Source organism: Chrysochloris asiatica, unplaced genomic scaffold (genome assembly GCF_000296735.1).
Source record: "Chrysochloris asiatica unplaced genomic scaffold, ChrAsi1.0 scaffold00009, whole genome shotgun sequence".
Lineage (NCBI taxonomy): Eukaryota > Metazoa > Chordata > Mammalia > Afrosoricida > Chrysochloridae > Chrysochloris > Chrysochloris asiatica.
The window spans coordinates 18,858,558-18,879,115 of NW_006408527.1; the positions used below are offsets into that span (position 1 = coordinate 18,858,558).

A 20,558-nucleotide genomic window follows, 5' to 3' on the forward strand; every position below is an offset into this window, starting at 1 on the left:
AAGATTTATAGTCTTGAAAACCCTAAACAGGGTTGATATGAGTCAGAACTGACTCCACAGCACATAACCACCACCACCACCATTGTGACAATAACAGTCTATCTCTCCTAAAAGACCCCGGGCTTCACAAGACCAGAAACTGTATCTGCTGTGTCATTATTGTAACTCCAACATCTAAAAGAGTGCCTGGTATTCTAAAAAGTGTTTAATGAATGGAAGAGGAAGGAGTGAGAATGTTAGGTCAATTTCACCCCCTCCCCACCCCCACAGTGGTTGAAATGATTCTGACTCATGGGAGACCCTGTGTGCTGAGAATAGAATTTGCCCCATAGAGTTCTATGACTCATTTTTTTGGAACTAGAACTCCAGATCTTTCTTCTGAGGTGCCTCTGGTGGGCCAAACCTTCAAACTTTAAAACATTAGCAAACAAGCACATTAAAGAGCTCTGGTAGAGTAGTGGTTATGAAATGGGCTGTGAACTGTAAGGTGAGCAGTTTGAAACTACCAGCTGTTCCATGGGAGAAAGATGAGGCTTTCTGCTCCCGTAAAGATTTACAGCCTCGGAAACCCTATACAGGGTCGCTATGGGTCAGAACCAGCTCCAAGGCACATGATAACAACAACAGACAAGCACATTAGCTATTTGAACCATCAAGAGAATTGCGAACCGCAAGGGTGGCAGTCCGAAGCTAACAGCTGTTCCATGGGAGAAAGACGAGGCTTTCTGTTCCCATAAAGATTTACTGTTTCAGAAACAACGGAACCGACTCCACAGCACACAGCCACCACCACCACCACTGTAGGATAAGCACAGGACTACAATGGCTAAGGTGGTGGTTCAAACCCACCAGCCGCTCCTTGGAAATCCTCTAAGGCACTTAACAACAACAGCAACAAGTGACTTCATCCTAAACAAAGGGCTCTTAACAAATGCTCACCCTTGAAATCAATCAATCACAAAAGGACAGATAGTGTATGAGACCGTTATTGTAAAAGTCAAGAAAAGGGAGAACAAACAAGATGGCAGATCGGGTAGAAGTGCAGTAAAGAGCTCCGTCAGCAACAACACAGAATACCCGACCAAGCAGGCTTAGGGGATGGTCCCAGAACTCTGAACCACATATAAAGAAATATTTAAGGTTGGAAGGCTTACATCTGGGGGAATTTGCGGCAGAAGCAAGAAATCCATTGCTTTCTAATTCAAGACGCTTAGCTGCTCCAGGAGCCGCCATCTTGGGTGAGACCAAGTGGGGGAAGAATTGAAGCGGCCACAGATGCCTGGCAGAACTGCAGAGATAAAGGTGTGGACATTCTTTTCTTTTGGTATCTGATCGTTGGTCCCTTGCTGTCTGAGCACCTCCATTCTGGTGACTATAGGGGTGCCTGATCTAGTGGACACCCCAGCCCCACCCTCAGAGGGTTCTACTATGCATGCGCACAGATCTCCTCGAAATTTAAAGAGACAGTTTCCAATTAAAACAAAACGGCCACAGCCAGCCCTGAACTGTTTATAACTAGAAAAAAGGCCTGAACGGGGATTGTGGAGCGGAACAGGCACACAAAAAAGGAAATAGGCTGAAAATTAAATCCTAAGTCACATCAAAACAACCAACAGTAGCATTTTGAAATTTCTCAAGAAGAAGAATGAAAAGGGAAGCCCATTTCTTGATCACATCTACCTGGAGGCAATCAGAAAACATAAAAAATGCCAAAATACACACCCATCTAAGTATTAAGGCCACAGATAACCCCTGAATATGTCCCCAAAACAGAAGCAGATGACCTTATCTGCACATGTCCAGAAATCAGATAAAGTGACTGAGCCAAATGAGCTGGAAATAGACCTACACTCCATACTGGAAGATGGGCAAGCTTTGGAAATGCCTGAGAAGGAACTCAGAAAAATGATTATAAAATGTATCAAAACACTATACAATGGAGTTGAGAAAAATAAGGAAGAAGTCAGGAAAGCACTACAGGAACAATCAAATAAGATAAATAAAGCACTGGAAACAATTCAAAACGTATAGAAAGAGGTCCAAACAATTAACAATAGAATATCAGAAATGGACAATACAATGAAAGGGCAAAGGAGTAGAATTGAAGATATAGAAGCCAAAACTAGTGAGCTAGAAGATAAATCTCTCAACACTACTAAGATAGAAGAACATATACAAAAAAGGATAAAAAAATCAGAAGACCTAAGATTCATGTTGGATAACATGAAGAGGAATAACATAAGAATTATTGGCATTCCAGAACAGGAACAATCACACAAGTCCACAGAGGAGATAGTGGAAGAGCTTCTGGAAGAAAATTTTCCTAACATCCTGAAAAGTGAAAAGATAAACATTCAAGAAGCTCAACAAACCCCAGGATGGATAGACCCTAAAAGACAATCACCAATATATATAATAATCAAGCTTTCCACAATCAAAGATAAGGACAGGATCTTGAAAGCAACTAGGGAAAAGAGAAACACAACATACAAAGGCAAGCAAATCAGATTAAGCTCAGATTTCTCAACAGAAACCATGCAGGCAAGAAGGCAATGGGGAGACATATATAAAACCCTGAAAGAAAAAAAACTACCACCCAAGAATCCTCTACCCAGCAAAGCTGTCAATCAAATACGATGGTGTAATCAAAACATTCCAGGTTAAGCAGAAGCTAAGGGATTTTGCCAAAGCCAAGCCTGCTATGTAAAACATCCTAAAGGAAGTTCTGTGGACTGAGAACCAACAAGAACAGCCAACAACTACAGAATGACATACGTGGCAGCATCAACCTGAACTCAGTCGACAAATATAAGAATCAAGAACGTCAACTTCCCTCCAGTGAGTAGTATTCAATCTGTCTAGGAGGGGTTGATGCAATGAAATGCAGACGGGTCTCTTGTGATACAATATTGAATAATTGTTATCAGAACTGACTGTGAGGGTTGGAAATGTAAGGGTGAACGTTTTATAGCAAGGAGGGGAGTGATTAACTTTTCAGTCTAGGAGCAGAGGTCCCAGGACCATCAAGGGGGAAGAGCAGAGAGCAGGACCCTACCCAGAAAAGCAGTGATGCCTGAAATGGAGCCAGAGATGATGACGTGGAGTGATGGAGCAGCTAGAGACTTTAGATCCAGAGAGGGAGAGCGACTGTGTGCTGAAGACCTGGGGGGCACGGGGGAAGGATTGCATGGAAGGGATTGTAACCATGGCAATGAGAGACAATATATGATAGAATGAATGTAAAATTAATGTTCTCCCATGTAAACTATCACATAATTCATAATAAAACATTAAAAAAAAAAAAAAAAAAAGAACGTCAACGTCCATGACCCTGAGACCAGAAGAGCTAGATAGTATCTGGCTACCACTACCAACTGCTCTGAAAGGAACCACGTTTGAAGGTCCTGGATAGAGTAGGAGAAAACTATAGAACAAAACTCAAAATCCTGGACTGAAGATCAGGCTTGCTGGTAGGAGAGAGACTAGTAGAACCCCTGAGACCATGGCCCTTAGTCACCCTTCAGGTCTAGAACAGAACTCGCCCCCATGGCTCAATTTCAGCCAGTTCTAAAAGGCGAACAATCACACTAGGAAGCCAAGCGCTCATTAAGATGATGAACCATTTGAGAGCAAAAAGACATCATTTACCTTAATAAAAGTTCAGAAAGCTTAGGGAAGAAGGAAGAAAGTTAACAGGAAGCTCAGGGAGGAAGCAGGGTAAGTGCAGTTACATTGTGGGGATTGCACTCGATGGGATGAAACAAATTGTGTATAAGTTGTTGAATGGAAAACTGGTCTGCTTTGTAGACTTTCACGTATATCTCAATAAAATATAACAAATAAATGACCATTCCTTCTGAAAAGGTAGCCACTCTTCTTTGAGAGACTGCAAAAAAAAAAATCTTCTCCCCTAAATATTCCCCCTACTGCCAATCACAGTACCTGAAAGTTCACCACTAGGGCCTATCATTTGGTGAAGATGTGATCATCACTGAAGTCAGAGCACATTCATCAGTCACAGAGATTAGCCTATCTAATGAAGTCTTTACTGCTCACAGTTGGCATGAACAGCAGCACTTTGAAGGCACAGAACTCAGAATGCTGGAGTTCCTGAACTGGAAGGCACCTCATGGACTGTCTAGCTAGCTGCCTGATTGTAGAGATTTGAATATTTAGGCTTAGAGAGGGCAAGGCTGTGTCCAACATCACACAGCAATTTTGTGATAGACCCTGGTCCCTAACACCTGCTTTTCACAGTTCGTTAGCTCAATCATTTCATGGGCACTGAGCACTAATTTACTCTGGGCAAGAGACAGCTGATTGTGACTGCAGAGCTTAGGGCTCTGCTAGGAGTTGGATCTATGCTGTGGGAGCCTGCAGCAGGATGAGTTGGGGCCTTCATGGAAGAGCTGGTGTCATTTGAACTGGGTCCTAAAGAAGGAGCAGGAGAAACTGGAGGCGGAGGGCGGGGCGAAACCATCCTAGGCTGATTCAGTTTCACCCATGCTGGGATTTAGGGGCTGGTGTGTGCTTGGGGAGCTGCCCCAGGCTGGTTGATAAGCTACATGGGAGAGGAAAGAAGGTAGAGACCTGGGACCTAAGAAAGAGTTATCATTGTTGCTTAGCACTGTCGAATTGGTTCTGACTCATAGCAACCCTGTACAAGGTTTTCAAGGAATGGCTGGTGGGTTTGAACTGCCAACCTTAAGTGCTTATCCTACAGTATCACACCAGGGCCAAGGAAAAAGAGGACAAGTTGGAAGATTAGCTGTCCCACCCACCTCATCTGCAGAAACTTGCAAAGACCTTGAAGGACTCCCCTTTCCTCCCACCATTAACCAGGTCAACTGAAGGTAAACAGAGCCCCACCCCAAAACTCCCCACTTCTAGAGCATTACACTGGGTGCCCTTTCCATAAACAACCATTGCTAACAGAGGCTTGGAGGCAGGACACCCGCAGGATCTGGCTCCCCGCGCAGGGAACAAGCCACAAGGATTCACCCAGGTACTAGATGGAAAAACTGAGGTGTGGTCTGGAAGAAGTCATTGGGGAAAACTGTATTAATACAGAAGACTAGTGTCCTTTCACAGATGCCTAGAGCCTGGGTCAGTCAGCTGTGGTTGTGAGAACAGCCTCCATTTTTTAAACAAGATTCAAAACCATCAGCAGAGAGAAAAGGGGATCCCCTGAGCCTCTGGTCATAGTGAATGCTGCAGGTTCTCAGCAGGGGGCTCTGTAATTGGCCAACAACCTCCTCAGTTTGTCTAGTCTCTTGTCCTTTCAAGGAGTATTCCATTTCCCAAAGAAATTGGTTTTCCTCATCTGTAAAATGGGGCAGTAACACAACTTGCCCCCTGGAGTTACAGGGCAGATTCATGGAGATTACTCCTGTGGACATTCAAAGGTGATGGGATAGTGGAGTAAAGTTTGACTCTGGCCTCCAACCAGCAGAGAGACGAATCAGTTAATGGGCCTTTCCTGGGAGCCAATCTAGAACTTTCTGGATAAGCAATAGACCACAAAGTAATTTGAAGTGCAAGGTCAGCGGTTCAAACCCACCAGCTGCTCTGCAGAAATCCTATACAGGGCCACTGTGAGTCGGAACCAACTAGTGACACTTAACAGCAACTTACAGGGAAAAAGGGGTCTGGGGTAGATGTAAAAGTGCAGTCAGGTGTGTTCTTAGAACCTGCTGCTCACAGTCCTAGCACTGGGAAATCAAGCCCGAGGACATCCCGCCCTAGCCCTCCAGAGGAGCAGGGAGGCAGGAATGAGGAAAGAAAGAGCAACAATGCATGGAGATGGTGAGGTGGTTTTGTGTGCCTGGACACAGGGCTGATCCAGAATTAGGAAACTGAATACCGACATGCCTGTCAGCTACAAACAGAAGGAAACCGTTTTTCAGTGGCTGACTAGAATGCCACTGAAAACTTGATACAAATTCAACAGTCACAGCTATTCTTCTTGGTAAGCTCTTAAGTAAAATCATAATGAAAGGAAATCATCTAGACCAGTACTCCTTTAAAGTGTATATGATCACCTGGGAATCTTGTTAAAATGCAGATTCTGGTGCCAATTCTTGCCAGTAAGTTAAGATCAGAGATTCTGCATTTCCAATCAGCTCCCAGATGATGCTGAAAAGTGTCCAGGCACCAACAGCCCATGGCACATCAAGTGGGAAATAACTAAACTCTAAGCAGTGTTGCTCTGGTAGCGTAGTGGTTACAAATCAGGCTGCCAACCGCAAAGTCAGTAGTTTGAAACTACTAGCTGCTCCGCGGGAGAAAGATGAGGCTTTCTGCTCCCATAAAGATTTACAGCCTCGGAAACCCTGTTCAGGGTCGCTATGGGTTGGAACCGACTCGAAGGCACTTAACAACAACAAAGCAGTGTTAGTTGGTTTCACCCAATTTGGTAACTCATGGTGTCCCTCCCTCCCTGCCTCATGGTCCCCCCTCACATACCTAATCATACAGAATCCTTAGTCATGTTTATTAATTTTAGTTATGGGATAATATGGGATAAATACAGTTATAAATTGCTTAGATGTAATATTTCTTAGATTATATGAAAGCACAATTGTATAAAAATTTTCCTGCAATGAATTACAACCTTATTAGTAACTGAAAAAAAAAAAAGTCTGGAGTCTGGATTGGGGATTTGGAAGCCTAGGTTTGGGAACCTGTCCCAGCCCTGACCTTGTCCCTGAGCAGTGCTCTTTCCCATCAGCCTCTGCCCCTCGGAGGTCCCAGGGCCAGGTCGAGGTAGGGGTCTGCTGGCGTCACTGGGCATTGCATTCCTTTCCCACAGCCCTCCTTCATCCTACCCTCTGCTTCACATCCGGAAACCTTTGTAACCTTCCCCCACCTAGCTTGGTCCCATGGTGGAATTTATGACTGGCTTCCCTGCCATCTGCCCCAAAGTAATAAATCAGGGCAAAAAGGCGCACAACCATCTCCTGTTGGGAGCGTATAAAAAGAGTAGGGCTCCCGCAGCCGCAAAACTTCAGTGGATCCCAGAGGGCACCCAGAAACAAGGTGAAGCATGGACGGACAGAGCAGGATGGCTCGCTGGGGACTCCTGCTGGCACTCTGTAGCTACTGCACCTCCGGTCTCCCTGCTGACTCTGGCACCTTCAGAAGGTAACTCAGATAAAGAGGGGGTGGCAGGGGTGCGGTGTTCCCACCTTTCTAATACCTCTAGCTTTCAGATCATCATTCCTCACAACCAGCAGGGCAGGGAGGTCTGGTCCTATTCAGAGAGGTCAAGTGACTTGTCCAAAGTCACACAGCCTATAGTTGAGTGGCACTCTGGTAGCATAGTGGTTACGAATCGGGCTAAGAACCGCAAGGTCAGCAGTTCAAAACTACCAGCTGTTCCATGGGAGAAAGATGAGGCTTTCTGCAAAATCCTGTAAAGATTTACAGCCTCGGAAACGCTGTACAGGGTCGCTATGAGTCAGAACCGACTCCACCAGTCAGTACCTGGTGTGGCGCTGTAGGATCAGCACTGGACTGCTAACCACAGGTCGGCAGTTCAAATCAACCTGCCACACCTCGGAAACTCTATACAGGGTCGCTATGAGTTGGAATGGACTTGATGGCACTTAAAAACAACAATCAGGTCTAGAAGCGGTGTCTTTCGATCCCTATTCAGAGCCCCTGTGTGTCATTGTGCTCATCATCCAAGATACAGCACTGGGCCACAAGGTCAGTTTGAACCACAAGGTCAGTGGTTCAAACTCACCAGCTGCTCCTCAGAAATTCTATACAGGGTCGCTATGATTCAGAACCTACTTGACAACACTTAACAACAACATAGGACAGAGTAGAACTGCTCCATAGGGTTTCCAAGATAGTCTTATCTTTCTCCCTCCGAGTGTCCGGTGGGTTTGATCCAGTGACATTGAAGTAGCAACCCAACACATTCCACCGCATTCCCAGGCTCCTCAAGGAAGGGAAATGGGACATTACTGCTTACTGGGCTCTGAGTTTCTGTTAAGGGTTACACAAATTTTGAAAAAGGGTAGTGGTGATGACAGCAGAGCAAGATGAATGCAATTAACAGCGCTGAAGAATACAGGTAAGAATGGTTGAAATGGTAAGTGCTTCTTGTGTATATTTCACTATAATAAATACATAAATAAAGGCCCATGGTGGGAGGCTATTCAGAGTAAACAATGGGAAAGGTATGCTACTTGGGGTAATACCTCTCTGACCCTCCATTTCCCCCATCTGTAAAATGGGCATAGTAAAACTACTTACCTCTTGGGATGACTGGGAAGCAAATAAGACCATAATTTTGGAAATACTTTGTCAATAGTAAACTGCATTATAAATATGATATGTTAATATTATAATAAATAATATGTTAATACGTAAATATATTAACATTATATTTCCATGTTAATATAACGGCATTGAGTCAGTTTCGACCCTGTGTAGGGTTTCCAAGGAGCAGCTGGTGGGTTTGAACCGCCGATCTTGTGGTTCCCAGTCCAGTGCTGATCCTACAGCATTACCCCAGGAGTCCTACTATGATGACAGATAGGCATTAAAATAGAATCATGTTTGTGGGCACAATGGGGGATGAGTTGTGGGTAGAAAAGGAAGATTTGTAGCTGAGAAGACAGAAGGCGTCTCCATACGGAGGGGGAAAGCCTATTGCAAGGTTAAATTGGCTTCAGTCCTGGGACCCCACATCACCCCTTGAGGACATCTTCCTCAAGGTTTTTGCAAATAGGCTTCATTCCAGAGCCCAGGGGTTCCGTATGAGAAATAGTATCCGCTGTTTTGAATCCTGGCCCCATCACTTCTGAGTACCGTCCTCCTTGCAAATCTTCATTGTCTCCTCTATCAGGTGGGATAGTTAGTGTGCACAGTTGTTGTGAGGGTTACAGGTGTGCACTGTGTTTTGCACTCTCCCAGTAGCTGCTACGTATGCTGTGAGTTCCCCAGGTCTCTGTAATTCTGCCTCCCAAAGGTGATGGATAGGAAGGTATTTGGAGAAGAAGCTGAGAGACTGGGACGAGGCCGCAGGCTCATATTTCCAAGGACAAGGTGCACAGGTTCTCCGGAGATGCTGACCTCCCTCTCCAGCCCAGTTTAATTGGTCCACTTCATCTCCTCATCTCAGATCCTGGCTGCAGCCTGCCCTCTGGCGCCTGGAGCCCTGGCTGGCTGCTGCAGGCATCTGCTGCCACCTACAGGCCCCACGTGGTACTAGTCCTCCTGCCCAGCATTCAGGGAGGACAGCACACCCCAGCCATCAAAGCTGGAGATGTCACTTATTGTTTATTCCCTCCTCAGGAGTCCTGGTGTGGCACTGTGTTTAATGTGCTAAACTGAAAAGTCGGTATTAACTGTAAGGTTGGTGGTTCAAACTCACCAGTTGCTCCTCGTAAACCCTGTACAGGGTCACTATGGGTTGGAATCAACTCAATGGCACTTAACAACAACTGTTTCACATCTGCTGGAACTCTCTGGAAGCAGTGAAGATCTTCTCTATTTTTGTATTTCTTGTATGCAGCACTATGCAGGCAGTGTAGGTGTCCAGCACATGACTATGGACTGCATCATGAATGGACAAATGGCAGTGATGGAGGACGTTGTTAAGTGCTGTCAACTCAGTTCTGACTCACAGCAACCCTGTGTAGGATTTCCAAGGAGTGGCGAGTGAGCTTGAACCATCGACCTTGAGGTTCAAACCAACCTTGCGGTCCAGCACCCACAGTCCAACACCAAGACATTAGTTGAGGGTTAATACCAGCTCAGGTGACTCATAGAGGCTTGTAAATTTAACTTGTGGCCAATTAGGGAACATGAGTGAGTCTTAGGAGCCTGGGGTAAGGCTAACGGTAGTTAGCAGGGGGCGGCCTCAGGGATTCTGCCATTATGGGAGAAAACTACAAGTTGCAAAAGTCGATTCTGACTCACAGTATCCCTCTGTGTGTTAGCATAGAACTGTGCTCTAGAGGATTTTCAGTGGCTTTTCTTGGGCAATAGATCACCAGGCCTTTCTTCCTAGGTACATCTGGGTGAACTTAAACCTCCAGCGTCTCTGTTATCAGCTGAGCATGGTAAGGGTTTGTACCACCCAGGGATTCCATGGGAGCCTACAGACCTCTTCTGTTTTTGCTTCCTTGGGCCAGGATCATCCTCAAGAAAATGCCCTCAGTCCGGGAAAGCCTGAAGGACCGAGGCGTGGATGTGGCCACACTCAGCACCCAGTGGAGCCAGTTCACTAAGAGAGTATCCGTTGGCAATGGCACCTCCCCCATGATCCTCACCAATTACCTGGATGTGAGTGCCTACCTCAGCTCCGAGGTCCCTCCCTGCATCCTCTCTCTCTTGGACCTGATTTTCTTTTCCTGCAAGATCCACTCTTTCCAAGCTATCTGACTGAGAGTTAGCTGAGGAACATGAGCACCTTACAAAATTCCTAGTTTACAGGTAGCAGGCTTGCAGCACAAAGTCCAGGAGGGAGCTCAGGGACAAGTCAGGGACAGGGTTACATCTGGAACTCAGAAATCCAGCCTCTTGGTCTCAAACCTAAGTGTCACTATTGGCTGGGAAATCCGGGGTGTGTGCTTGCTAGTGGGGGTTTCAGTGGTCTGAGTCAGCACAGCTTGAGTTACTGCTTCAGGGAGGGGTACCTTTCTGCTTCATTTCCAGTGTTTTTATTTTACCTTCTTGACTCATTGAGCGTCCCACTTCTGGGAAGCTACCAAACTGAGCTTCCCACCCAGACTCTGCTGGGAAAAGGAAACCCAGAGAGGCTCTAAGACCTGCTTCATCTCATTTTAAAGTCCAAGGCTGGAGCCAGGCAATACCCCCATGGACCAAGGCTCCTAAGCCCTTCCAGGTGCCTCTTTTCTTTCACCTCTGCAGACCCAGTACTATGGTGAGGTCGGCATTGGCACCCCACCGCAGACCTTCAAAGTCATCTTTGACACAGGTTCAGCCAACCTCTGGGTGCCCTCCAGCAAGTGTAGTCCTCTCTACACAGCCTGTGGTAAGACCCAGATCTCTGCTCCCACTCCCCTGACCCTGCCCCACTAGGGCAGTCCTGCCTCAGGTCTAGCTAAAAGTCTTCCCGCTGCCATTTAAGCTGCTTCTTCTCTGCCTCTGCTCCCAGCGGTCCTGGGAGGAGAGATGAAGAGGTCTCACAGTTTCCTGATATGGAAAACAAAAAAGGCTTTGGGAGCCTCAGCCTTTTCCCAGTCTTTCTGAGACTGAGCAAGAACTGTATTCTCCAACCCAGCCCAGGCCCTTGGGCTTCTCCATTCCCATCCTTAGTCAACACCCTCTTACTGAGTACTCCTCTATTCCCAGAATCTTATTCCCAGTGCTAACAGCCATTTAAAAGGCTCCATCTGAGATCAAATACTCAGGAATATGGGCCTAACAGGAGCCCAAGAAACAAAGCCCAAGATTGATGAAACACATTTTCCAAGCCCCTAACCCCAGGGCCTGCCCATCTCTGCACCCAAGCTAAGTCCCCAACCACATCAGCCATACCCTCTTTGTGGCTGGCCTTAAAGTCCTCCTGCTGGGCCTCTTTGGAACAGACTTTTGTCCCTCTATCAGAGACTCACAACCGCTATGACTCCTCGGAATCCTCCAGCTATGTGGAGAACGGGTCAGAATTCACCATCAACTATGGATCAGGGAAGGTCAGCGGCTTCCTGAGCCAGGACGTAGTAACTGTAAGTGGAGCCACCGCAGGTCATCTGATCCCTGCCCTTCAGATCCTCAGGTTGGGCTCTCCTGACCCTCCAGGACTCATACTAAGGAGCTAAGGAACATCTGTTCTGCCACTTCTAACTGGATTTGCAAAGCAGCGGGAGCCTGGGGTGCAGCAATCTAAGCTACTGGCTCACCTTGAGTGATTTACTGAGGTTTTTGATTCTAACATACATGTTAGGCCGGTCCCAAGCCCCACAGCCTCCAGTTAGGTAACCTGCTTGGACTCTTTCCCTGACCCTGGACCCAGGGTCAGAGTCTGGGTCAGAAGTTTGACTTTATGGTCATGGTTAGTTTTAGGGTTAGACACAGGTTTTAAGCCCACAGTTGACATTAGGATTTAGGCTGAGGGCCACGGCCTGGTTTTCTTATCTGTGTGGCCCATGTCTGCCCTCTTCCCTGTAATGGAATTTCTCCAGCCCCTGCTGTGTTAGAGTGAGGGGAGGGGTGCACTTGAAACCTGAGAGGGAATGACTGTGTGAGCCTTCTCCACCTGCTTTGTCTGTGAAAGCAGGTAAAAGGTAAAAGGCAGGGCAGGCCTAGTTGTGCTGAAGAATCCTTAGCCTGTAATCAGGAGGGCATGACAGGAAAGCTGGGCCACTATGGAGGGGTACGGAAATCCTTAGAATCTTTTCTATGACTGTAGCAGTACCATCTACCCAACCTCTGTCCCTTGCACTCACTGGGCAACCCCAGATCTCTTTGGGCCCCACAGTAGAGATGTGTATAGGGAGAGAGGCCATGTGTGTGGGGTTGATGAAATGATCTTTTTAGACTTGCCCCAAATCACTGTATTCTGGAGCACGTTGTTACCTCAGTCAAGGTGCCCAGTGTAGAAGCCCAGCCTGGCCCCTTGGTCTCCTATGGCCCTTCTTCCTACAGATGGGTGGAATCACCGTGACACAGACATTTGGAGAAGTCACGGAGTTGCCTGTGATCCCCTTCATGCTGGCCAAGTTTGACGGAGTTCTGGGCATGGGCTTCCCTGCACAAGCTGTCAGTGGAGTCACCCCTGTCTTTGACAACATTGTCTCCCAGGGGGTGCTAAAAGAGGATGTCTTCTCTGTCTACTACAGCAGGTGGGACCTGGGGCCCCAGGGACCAAGGTGGGGAGAGGAGGGATGCTGAATTGCTGGGGAATGGAAGGAGAGTTTAGACCATGATTGTAATGTGTCCATAATTAGGTGAGGTTAATCAATACAGTAGCTACCATTTAAATTTCAATTAATCAAAATAATATAAAGTTAAGCATTCCATTCCTCAGTCACACTAGAGAACTTTCAAGGACTCAGAGGCCACAGTGGCTCATGGCTGCCATATTGGACAGCACAGACGCTAACATTCTCAGCATTGCAGAAATTCTATGGGTGGCACTGACCCGAAACAACAGGGGAATGCAGGCAGGGGGTGATGAAAAGTAAGTGCCACTGTGCCCTGGGGACCTTCCTTTGAGGGCCCATGACTCCTCTCACATGGAGATAGCCAACACCATTCATTGGTTCATTCCTTCATTTATTTATTTGCTCACATATTGATTCAATAGATATTAAGAGAAAACACTGGGTGTATGGACAGGGCACTGTGCTAGACTCTAGGGGTACAGCAGAGAACAATATAGTCCCACACAGCTTACTGTCTAAGAGGGAAGACACAAAACACTACAACGAGAAGCATGTTAGAAGCATGCATGGAAACACTTGACAATTCTAGGTTGACCTGCGCAGTTCCACACGCCTTGGGGGAACTGTTATCAACTTTTGTGCAGGATTGTGATCTGCTCCAAGCTCCTGAGTTTAAGAAGATGATATTAGCTAGAGACAGAGGATCCTAAGGATCAGGATAGAGGGGGGTAAGTAGGGGTCTAGAGGAACCTCAGAAGTCAAATGGAGAGGAGTCTCTGGTTTGATGACAGGAAGGGAGACATTGAGAAAGGGGCATCATTGGTAACTCTGCAGTCAGCGGGGATCTTGGGAAAAGCCATTTTAGAGGAGTAGTGAGGACAAGGCCAGCTGGTAAGTGGTTAAGAGGCAGATGAGATGTCAGGAATTGGACAGTTTATCAATGTAAGCTACTTCAACAGGGAAGGCATTGGGAGTGGGGGTGTGGGGAGAAATCCAGAGAGTGCCAGGGGAAGGAAGGGTGGGTGTTTTAAAAGGACACATGGAAAATGGGAGCGCTAACTGAGGGCAGAGGAGCCTGGAGACCATGGGAGGAAAGAAGACCAAATGTACAGAGAAAGTCAAGCCTCCTTGAGAAGAGGGCTGGCCTCTTCCTTTTATCGAAGGGAAGAGAAAGAGGCACCATCAGAGAGATGGGCTGCACATGGAGAAGGGTAGGAGAGATTTCCTAGCACATGTGTACTGAGTTTGTAAACAAGAACAAGATACCATGTGCACTCCTATGTGTACATATGTGCATGTCCATGTGCCACCTCTAGGAGCATTAGAACATGCATGCTCTATATCTCAGGTCTAAGGTGGCTCCTGAACCTTGGGAGAAAGCCAGGGGCATCAGCTTTGGGTTGGGCACTAGAAGCCCCAACTAGTCTACTCACCACCACCTGGGTGACTTCAGGGAAGTGGGTTCACCTCCTAGTGACCGCATTGCCTGGCGGGTTAATGAGAGTGACTTAATACCCACCCTGCTAAACAGCCCGCAATTGACGCTTACCTGAAACAAAGGCCTCCTTTACACTATTTCTCTTTTTCTACAGAAATTTCAAGTAAGGAGATGAACCCCCACACACACACCTGGCCTTGACCCTCCAGAACTCCCTGAGCACCTAACCCAGAGTTACACATCTTCCCCACCCAAAACTCACCTCAGCAGGCGCAGACTCCACTGGACACTGAAGTTTTTTGCCTCACCCCGCTGCCCTCTCTGTGCCCTCCACCCCACCCTCACCTGAAAGCCTTCCCAAAATCCCTTCCTAAACACCTGGTCAACCAGCAGTAACCCAAACCTAAGTGAAAGAGGGCCAATTTGCATCTTGTTTGTAATTCTACTCACTGTGTCCACATGACCGCAGGGATCCTTTATTGGGTGCAGCTGGACCATTCTAGAAAAGCCTCAGGTTGGGATTAGGGAAGAGAAAGAGAAAGAAACTCAGTCAGTTTGCATACTTAGTAATGGCAGCTTCCAAGCCTTACCACTTCCCTCTACAGCCTGCACCTTTGCCCAGCTTTCTCTTGTTGGTCGGTTTGCTGGGTCTTGGTGGGTATAGTCTCTAAGAACTTCTGATCTTCATTTTAGGAATTCCCACTTGCTGGGAGGTGAGATTGTGCTAGGAGGCAGCGACCCCCAATATTACCAAGGGAACTTCCACTACGTCAGCCTCAGCAAGAATGGCCTCTGGCAGATCAAAATGAAGGGGTCAGAAAACCTCAGCCCTCCCCATTCTCTACAAATGCTGTCGCTTGGGCTACCATCCTGCGCTCCCCTGAACATCTGTTCCCTGCCAGCTCTGCCCAGATATAAGGAACAGAGGGGGAGGTGGGCTAGTGAGAGGATGTGGAGGATCACTGAGCCATATGCTGAGGGAGGGGGGCAGCACCTCCCTTCCTTTTGCTACCAGCATTCTGCTACCCAACTACCAACATGGCCTCCTCAGGAAAGATGGTGGAGCCCCCTCAGTCTTCTGTCTATGGCTTCCCTCAGGGTGTCTGTGAGGTCTGCCACTTTGTTCTGTGAGGAGGGCTGCATGGCCGTGGTGGATACCGGTGCTTCCTTCATCACAGGACCCACCAGCTCCCTGAAGCTGCTCATGGACACTCTGGGGGCCAAGGAGTTAATCACCAATGAAGTAAGCCATGCCCACAGAAGCTGGGGGTGCCACCTGGTCCTGGTCACCACAGGCAGCATCAAGTGCCAATGAGACCATGTCAAACCTCCCCTCCTCACCTGTCATCCACCTCCCCAGGGAGGGAGGGCACTGTACCCAGCCATCCCTCTAGGGGTCAGGCTACAAGCACAGAGTGCCATGTTTGCAGACAGAGGGACCTCCCGCACTCAAAGGGGCTCCTTCCCCCACAGTACGTGGTGAACTGTAACCAGGTGCCCACTCTCCCCGACATCTCCTTCCACTTCGGAGGGAGAGCCTACACACTCACCAGTGAAGACTATGTATTACAGGTGAGACTGGGCTGCAGGGAGGGAGGGTGGGCAGGGGAGATTTTCAAAATCCCACTGATATTATATCAGAACCTCTGGGGGGTGGGACCTGGGATCAGTGTTCTATTTTAATAATTTATTTTTATTGCTGGTGTTTATAATGTGCACAGCAAAACCATACACCAATTTTACAATGATTATAATCTTCAAATTGCAGTCATTCTTACCCTCCTTTTCTGAGTAACGCCTCCGCCATGAACATGAATTCACTGTCCCCCAAGTTTCTTTCCTTAACCTTTTAAGTTACTGATGTCCATTTTGGGGTCGGTGTTTTTTAAGCCCCCCCCCCCCCTCATTTCTAGGTGATTCCAATGTGTGGCCAAGTGTGCCTGTCTCTTTACCTTGATTTTCTTAGTTCCTAGTAACTCAGTATTGAGCATTTTCTTACCCCCTTTTATATACTCAATAAATTTGTTAGCTACTGTAGAGCCAGACCCTGACTCATAGTGACACATGCACAATGGGATCAGACCGATTTGACATACGGGTGTTTGTTTTTTAAACATTTTATTGTGCATCCAGTGAAAACTTACAGACAAAATCATCAATTTTACAAGCAACAAATCACAACAAATCCGTTTCAATTCAATGATTGCAACCCTCTCCATGGAACCTCAGATATTCCACTTCCTGTGATTCTTGTTTGTATGCCACCCTCCTTCCCAACTTTTCTGAACTTTGTCCTTAGGTAAATGTTGCCCAGAGCATCCCTTACTAGTGTTGTTGTCCCCCCACTATCCACTTATCTATAACTTGGCTGAAAATTGAGCCATGAGGGTAAGTTCAGTTCCAGACCTGAATGGTGACCAAGGACTATAGTCTCAGGTTCCTCCAGTCTCTTTCTGGCCAGTAAGCCTAGTCTTTTTCATAATTGAGTTTTGTTCCACATTTTCTCCTATCCAGGACCTTCTAATATGATCCCTTTCTGTGTGGTTGGTAGTGGTAGCCGGGTACCCTCTCATTCTTCTGATGGTTCTCAGAGTCATGGAGACTGATGTTCAACTGTTCCATTGGTCCATTGGACTAATTCATTCCAAGCATCTTCAATTTTCATCACTCTTCTTTCCTCCGCACATGGAGAGACCAATAGTTGCACCTTAGATGACTGCTCATGAGCTTTTAATATCCAAGTCGTTACTCACAAAAGAAGGATGTGAGAGATTGGCTTTGTGAACTATATTATGGCAACTGACTAGATCTATGGGGTTTTTATTAGCTGACTTTTTCAAAGTAGATTGCTAGACCTTTCTTTCTCAATAGGCTTAGAGAAGTTAGGTCACTTATCTAGGATTACAAACCATACTAGAGTCTAAATTCTAGAAGGGAGCACTGTGCTGGGTGCATTGTTTGCCCAGAGGTGCAACTGGGATGAGTTAGTGGTTGGAATGGTTAGAATGTTACGGAGGCCTGATATGAATGGGAGAGATGAGGGAGGGCGTGGCTGAAAATGGCTGCTGGGGTCAGGCAAGGTGAAGGGAGATGGTTGTGCCCTGGGCAATAGGGAAACCTTCCTGCTTCCTGCCAGGACCTGGATAGTAATGATGAAGACCTTTGCACACTGGCCATCCATGGTCTGGACGTCCCACCGCCCACTGGGCCCCTCTGGGTGCTGGGTGCCAGCTTTATCCGCAAGTTCTACACAGAGTTTGATCGGCGGAACAATCGAATTGGCTTTGCCTTGGCCCTCTGAGGGCTTCTGCTGTCCAGGCAGGTCCTGTCCTCAACCCGAGCCTGGAGCTAGGGAGCACTCTGTGGGAACATCATGCACCTGGGCTTGTACCTTCATGTAGGGCACTGAGCATGGAACTGCCCTTGGACACTTACCCTGCCCCCAGCACCAGTCCTTCCCTGCTTTGAGGACAGAGTAAAGATTTCACGTTGGCAACCCTGTTGCATCTGAGTTCACTGGGGTTTGGAACAGAGGGAGGGGCAGCCGCGTGATCATGTGCGGACAGGAATGTAACACAGATTGACAAACTGTACACATTAACCCACATGCAGGGCTCAGGGGGAGTTTTTTACACAACTGGTTGGGAAGTTTGCAGAGACAGCTCTGTGCCCCTCTAGCTCCTAGGGGACCAAGGCTAATGCCTCAGCAGTAGACTGACTGGGGGCAAAAAAGATGCTCCTACCTCATGAGAACTAGCCCCCCAGCTCAGGCTTTGAATGCTGAAATCACCAGCCCTGCAAAACTCCCCTCCATCCTTCTTCTCATCCGCTGCAAATCCCTCCACCTTCATTTCCACCCTACAGAGCCATTACACAGCCTTAGGCACCAAGCACCTAAAAACCAGGACCATGAATGAGTTCAAACCAGATTAGTCACAGCTTTAAAAATTGAGTTATCTGGAGTGCTAACCAGAAGACTTGGAAGAGGCGCAGTGAGCCCTTTCAGGAGCCTGAGATATAGTATGGGATTCTTCCAGAACTGTGGAGAGTGACACATACTCAAAGCAGCTCTTTGAGCTGGGCACCATTGTTTTAGATTTAACCTGGTCAAGGGATTGGTTGTTATGTAACACGCACACCACCCCTGTTTTCTAAGAAGATTAAGTTTCTAGCAGAGCTTTGACCAACCATTTTTTCCCATTCTTGTTAGCATCTTGGCTAACCCACATTTTAAAAATCTGGGTCTATTCCAGTATTGCATCATTGGCCATGACTAAACTAGGCTGAAATAGTTCCAAGCCCTGCTTAAAAACACACACACACACAGGACAGCAGAGATCCGACGAATCCTTCCATTTCATATGTGGGGAAACTGAAGTCCAGAGAATGGAGGCATTTGTTCAAGATCATTCATTGAAGTAGTGAAGAATCAAGACTAGAAAACTTAGCATGTCTGACTCTGGTCCTGGGGCATTCTACCTAACCACAGTTGGTACGGTCACATGTACAGTGCTTTACACACCTTGGTACATGGTCATGTGTGCACACTCTGCTATCTTCCATCTCACGGACCTGGGGTTCTTTACACTGAAGTCTCTTCTCCCACTCTTGCCCCTTGGGCTGGCTTCCGAGAGTGTATAGCTTGGGAAATGAAAGGCAAACTTCCTCCTGAAGCCCCCTGAAGCAGTACCTCTTCAAGAGAACTGCTCAACCCCTTTGACCAAACCAGGTGAAATGCAGAACTGAGCCCCACCAGATCCAGGCAAACCTTGTACCCTGGGATTGGGTGGGATCACGGGGCCTCTCAAGGGTACAATTCCTGCAGGCAAGAATCGTCTACATGTTTTGTAGCAAGGAGGGGAGTGATTAACTTTGCAGTCTAGGAGCAGAGGTTCCTGGGACCATCGAGGGAGAAGAATGGAGAGCGGGACCCTACCCAGAGAAGCAGTGACGCCAGAGATGGAGGCAGAGATGCTGTGGAGAGATGAAGCAGCTGGGGACTTTAGACCCTGAGAGGGAGAGGGGCTGTGTGCTGACCACAGTGGGCAGGCTTGAAGGGTATATATACCCTTTGGTTGGTTGATGCATGGAGGGATTGTAACTATGGCAATGAAACGAAATACAATAGGATGAATGTAAAGCTAATGTTCTCCCATGTAAAGTATCACATAATTCAAAATAAAACATTAAAAAAAAAAAGAGTCATCTACAGCATCCTTGTGTAGTTGAGCCTTAACCTGGACTCAACTAGACTTAGTCTTGTATCACCACTGATTCTCCACATTCCTTCCCCTTGTCTGGGATTTTTTCCTTTACTACAAAATGACTGGAGTCTGTGTCCTTTCCAGCTCTGGCATGCTGGGACCCCATTACCTTAAGTGGGCAGGCACCCCATCACCTCCTATGTTATACAGTAAAAAAGAGAACCACCAGCCACATGCAGCTGTTTACAATGAAATAAATAAAATGCCATACTAGCCACAGAAATGTGCTCAACTGTCACATGTGGCTAGTGACCACTGCTTTAGACAGTGCAGTAACAGTGAGCATTTCTATCACTGTAGTAGTCCTGCTCGATTCTGGACGGCAATGATGAGAGGATGCTGGTGGTTGAGAAGTTCTTGAATCAGCTAAAGGGGCAACTGGACCGGGGGTGGGGAGGGGTGGGGGGTAGGGGGTGGAGGGAAGAGAACTGGACCCTTTCTCTGAAGGCACTTTTATAGGTAGGGCCATGATAGAACTGGTCTTTTAGAAAGAAGTTCCTTTCTACAAGTCTCCCAAGGCAAAACAAGAAAATAACTGAGGCCTCAGTGACCAAAATGGTGACAGAGAATGACCAGAAGAGAATCCAGCTAGCAAAGGGGGCTTTCTCCTAAACTTGTTGGCCTCTTATCTCCTCCTCCCCTCATCAATTCTCCCTTGGGTTACCTTGTCCACACCTAACACACACACACACACACACTCTCATCAAATTCTCATACACACGCATTCACTCTCTCTCACAGACATTGTTGTTGCTACGTGCCGTTGAGTCAATTACGACCCATAGCGACCCTATATAGTGTTCCCGAGGGGCGGCTGGTGAGCTTGAATCGCCTACCATGTGGTTCAAAATCGACTTTGCAGTCGGAGATTCCATATACATATAGCTATCACCTTATCCAGTTCTTGGCCCTCCCCAAGGCCAAGTGTAAATCTGCCCGCCCCCCACCCTCCAAGTGTCCAGCAAAGCTCTGGATTCAGGGACACCTGTT

The 20,558-nt window shown here is 47.2% G+C and overlaps 1 protein-coding gene across 1 annotated transcript; it reads left to right on the top strand.

Moving 5' to 3' along the window:
- The first annotated feature begins 7,063 nt into the window (after positions 1 to 7,063).
- Positions 7,064 to 17,605, top strand: REN (renin). The gene is made up of 9 exons (XM_006834217.1): positions 7,064 to 7,143; positions 10,152 to 10,302; positions 10,891 to 11,014; positions 11,590 to 11,708; positions 12,628 to 12,824; positions 14,998 to 15,117; positions 15,403 to 15,547; positions 15,778 to 15,876; positions 17,441 to 17,605. The coding sequence occupies exons 1-9, from the start codon at positions 7,064 to 7,066 to the stop codon at positions 17,603 to 17,605; spliced, it is 1,200 nt and encodes a 399-aa protein (XP_006834280.1).
- The last annotated feature ends 2,953 nt before the right edge of the window (positions 17,606 to 20,558 follow it).